Raw genomic sequence first — 4610 nt, forward strand, 5'->3', positions numbered from 1 at the left:
TTTGACAGATTATTTCACTAATAAACAAACATTTCCTCCTCTTATAACTTAATCAGCCTATGAAACAATAACTTTTTCATCAATATTATGGAACTGACTTAAAATAAGCAGATTCCATATTTTGCTGCAAAGGTACTTCTAAGTTAGCTTTGTCTTCTCTCAGGTGAAAATATGGAGAGCCGTTTCAGCCAAAATTTTAAAAAATAAATATATGTGGAAAATAAATAAATAAATGAGTAAAACAAATGAATAATTGGCATTTTTATTCTCATTTATATTTATTCTTTTATACATTTATTTATATATTTATTCCCAAATTTATTTGTCCTTTTTCCATTTTCTTTTTCCCCTATTCATTTATGCTTTTCCAATTTTTATTTTTCAATTTTCCTTTTTTTATTTATCATTTTCTAATTTTCCATTTTCATTTATCCTTTTTCAATTTTATTTTTTCATTTATCCTTTTTCAGTTTTTACTTACCCCTTTTCATGTTTTCATTTTCATTTATCCATCTTCAAGTTTCCATTTTCATTTATCCTTTTGTTAATTTACTCCTTTTCAATTTTTCATTTTTATTCATCCTTTCCCAATTTTCTGTTGTCATTCATTCTTTTTCATTCTTCCTTTTTCAACTTTACTTTTTCATTTATCCTTTTTACAATTACTCAAGCCGAGCAGAGATTGTTAAAAACATTACATTCAATCCATTACAATATTAGGTTGTTTTCATGCTTGATATTTATTTCATGATTATCAGTACTCCCCTGAACCCAGCAGTGCTTGATGAGCTAGCCTTCACTGCTAGTCAGTCCGTCTTTGAGTTGCCTTTTTTTTTTTCATTTAGATAGTGGAATCGAAATGCACAGAATTGTGCAACACCTTGTTGAAACAATAATTACTGAGATTATTAATTTTGTTGGGTCATTAATTTCAACATGTTTTGCTGATTTTTTTGTTATTATTCTTTTATAAAGTTACAAATGTTTTGGATCTTAGTGATGATTTTGATAAGTGTATCAGAAAAGGACTTGCTGGTCTCAGTCTCCTGGTGGCATTCAGTTTGTTACCTACTGCCAAGATCAACTGAAAACCTTTCCGCGACCAACCGGTCAATCACCATCGACGTATTGAGAACCCCTGAATTAGATTGTTAATGAAAAGTTAATGTATTTCAGTAACTCAGCTCACAAACAAACTCTTTAGAGTAATTACACAGACCTTTTGCAGCTTTTACTTATGTCAATGCTGATCTTGTGTTACTGTTAATGAAAACATGGTATTTAGGATTATATTACATCAGCAGTGAAAAAATTTTTACTACCTGCTTAAATGTTATTGTTGAATTGTGTAACTTTTTAGATATTAAATACTTGACAACTTGATCAGTTACTCAGTACTTGAGTACACTTTTTACCAAATACTTTCTTACTCTTACTTGTGTAGTTTCTTAATCAGCTACTTTTTACTTTCACTTGAGCAAAAACATGTTAAAATACTACTGCTCTTACTTTAGTAAAATTTTGGGGTTCTCTGCCCACCTCTGGAGAACAGTAACCAAATGTTGAAGCAGATGTGTAGCCCAAAACCAGGTGAACTAAGGTGGGCAAGTTATACATCCACATTTGGGCACACTGAATAAATAAATTACTTCTGGTGTTCCTCTTCATGTGATTTAAAACTCATGACACATTTTTAAACTCAGTTCAGGGAGATTATCAACTGATTAAACTGAACCATGAATGTAAAGACGATCAGCCAGGAAATGTTTCATTGTCATGTGTTTATTGATTTATTTTTAATTTCTGACGCAGAAAAAAGCTCTATTGGGGAGGTCAAGGACAGATGAGAAAAAAACAAAACTATTAATTTATCCTAATTGTACAAAGTTGTGGAACAAACTGATGAAGGTACAACTATAAAATTATATCTGAGAAGAAATTTGATGAGAATTTTATTTCATGACAGTTTGTGTTTTATTTAAGCCCAGTTTTTGATTTTATCCACCCCAGGTATTCACACACATCCATGATTACAGGAGGTGTCTGACATGGATCTGGTCCACCTTCAGCAATCACACCATAAATCCTGTTGTTGAAGATCACTCCTCCACCAGAGTCGCCCTGTAGAAAATGTTCCATCAATATATTTATTTGTGTTGTAAAACTGAAAAGTCTTCTAATCACTGTAGAGAGATATTGAAGAAACGACTTACATAACATACATCCTTGTTTGCTGCTGAAACACGGAAATAATGCCCACGAGTCGGCTCAAAGAGTGAAACCTTTAGAACATTCATGTTGACACACTGAAGATGTGGTGAAATAGGAGAATCGGGTACTGTAGAGAAACATGAGAATCATAAACATGTTATTCACTCGACCTTCTCTGTAGAATCAGAAACAAAGATTATCTTCTCATAACTTCAACATTTCTCTCACATCGCTGATTATTGGGGCCGACTGTCGTTCCTCCCTCTCCTGCCAGCTGAACAGTATTGCCTCTAAAACACAATAAAATGTAAAAATACAAGATGATAATGTAGAAAATTAATTGTTATGAAGAACAAAGAAAGAACAGACAATAAATCCTTCCAGGACTTCATCCACTGACACAAGAGTGTTCACCTCCAGTCCTCAGGGTTCTGCAACCTTTGCATGTGTCTCTGGTCCAACACACCTGAGCTAAACGGATTTTGGTTCTGCTGGTGGCTTGATTACCTGAGTCAGGTGTGCTGAAGCAGAGGCAGCAGGACTGGAGGAGACCAGACCGAAAACCTGAAGTCCTGTCATTGATCAGAGAAAGACTTACATTTTAAGACGATTACTGCATTCTGGTAGCTGAGCAAGTGGGACATCTGTTACTGGTGTCTGAAGCTTCAACAACATGATGTCATGCTGCTGGCCGTGGTCAGTATAAATCACAGGATCGTGTTGGATTATCTGATCGTGCTGTTTAGCAGTCCGTGGATGAACTCCGAACGTTGCTGTGAGAATCCTGCAGAAAAAGTTAGATAATAATGAGCATAGAAAACCTGATCATCTGCAGATAAAACTTTCTTCTTGTTTCTTTCCTACCAGTCTGGATCTGTCTTCCAGCAGTGAGTTGCAGTCAGGATCCACTCAGGGTGGATCAGAGATCCTCCACACAGATTCTCTGTAGTAGGATTCCTGCCCAACAGCCGGACATGATAAAGAAGCTCCTTGTCATCACAGTTATGACCTCTAATGATTCTCTTCTGCAGAGAAACATCTGAGTTCACTGAAACACCTGAAGAAGAAAAAAGAGAACTTTACTCAGACATCAGGTGCAAACTTGGAGGCTGGAACAGAAAACGTATGAACAGCTGAAGATTAAAAAGCATCGCAATTTATATGCAACAAAGTTTCAGTCTGAAACAGAGTCAGAGCGAAGTTTGAGAGTCACGGAGAGCAGCAGCCTCCCTGGAACCAGTGGGAGTATCTCCAGTGTATCCAGTCTGACCAGTGTGTCCGACTCACCCAGCACCAGCACCAGCAGAACCTTCAGCAGATCCATGGCTGATCCAGCTTCCTGTGAATGTCTGCAGTTCTGCAGCAACTTTTAAACTCTGTTCACAACTTCCTGCTGGACAGGAAGCCAAAAAATCACAGGACGGACACTGATCTGTCCAATCACAGGATGGACACTGATCTGCACTGTCATCTGCATACAGAGGAACTTTAACAACTCATAATTCTAAAGAAACTTGAAAAAGGTTCATGTTCCATTGACAGATTATTTCACTAGTAACTAAACATTTCTTCCTCTTATAACTTTAATAATCAGCCTATGAAACAAGAACGTTTTCATCAATGTTAAGGAACTGACTTAAAACAAGCAGCTTCTATATTTTGCTGCAAAGCTACTTCTAAGTTAATTTTACCTTAACTCAGGTTACCTGATATGTGCATAACTGACAGCTGAAGGAGGAACAGCTTAATTTCTTTTAATTTTACCTTACTTTTAACTTTAGTAAGACCAACACATCCACCCCACAAAGCTCCAAAGGACAAAGAGACCACCAGTAAAACGAAAAGTATGCCAAGAGATCTATTGGCAACGCTTTTACCTCTTTGACAGAGGCAGACGCAATCTTAATAAAGATGGGACAAATCTACTCACTGCAAATCTTTTTCATTTTATCAACAAGGACAACATTGTGACCATCGCTTCAGAAGAACAGGCTCAAGGATGTCTGACTAGGATGGGACCCTCCGCGTATCAAGAACAAATTATTCCAAAACATGCTGATATATCATCGACTGGGGACAGAGCGACTAGTTCCCCTCCTTCTTCCCCCTGCCTCTCTGCTCCTCCACTGATCCACAAGATACCTATGAAAAAATGTCTTCTGGACCAGAGTTTCTCAAATTTATGGATGGAATGGATCAACTAGGTTGGCCTCAGCACGACTCTCCTCAGCGCTCATGTAGCAGACCTCCCTTCATCTAAGCCACCTGCTTCTGACTTCCCAGAGGATCCAGCACTCTGCGTTTCTGGGGTCTGAGCCCGGGGTCCAGATATTATCTTTACACCCGTCTTCCTCCAGAATGTGTCTGGTCCCCCAGCACCTCATAACAGGGCATTACCT

The 4610-nt window shown here is 37.4% G+C and overlaps 1 protein-coding gene across 1 annotated transcript; it reads right to left on the reverse strand.

Moving 5' to 3' along the window:
• Positions 1-1953: 1953 nt before the first annotated feature.
• LOC103129218 (anionic trypsin-2-like) lies at positions 1954-3880 on the reverse strand. Its single transcript, XM_007540228.2, has 6 exons — positions 3499-3880; positions 3076-3268; positions 2810-2995; positions 2440-2501; positions 2214-2338; positions 1954-2121 (listed from the first exon to the last, which is right to left on the reverse strand). Exons 1-6 carry the CDS (start codon positions 3533-3535, stop codon positions 1975-1977), a joined length of 750 nt encoding a protein of 249 aa, XP_007540290.1. The 5' UTR covers positions 3536-3880; the 3' UTR covers positions 1954-1974.
• Positions 3881-4610: the final 730 nt, after the last annotated feature.

The sequence above is a fragment of the Poecilia formosa genome, unplaced genomic scaffold, assembly GCF_000485575.1.
Source record: "Poecilia formosa unplaced genomic scaffold, Poecilia_formosa-5.1.2 Scaffold525, whole genome shotgun sequence".
NCBI classification, from domain to species: Eukaryota; Metazoa; Chordata; class Actinopteri; order Cyprinodontiformes; family Poeciliidae; genus Poecilia; species Poecilia formosa.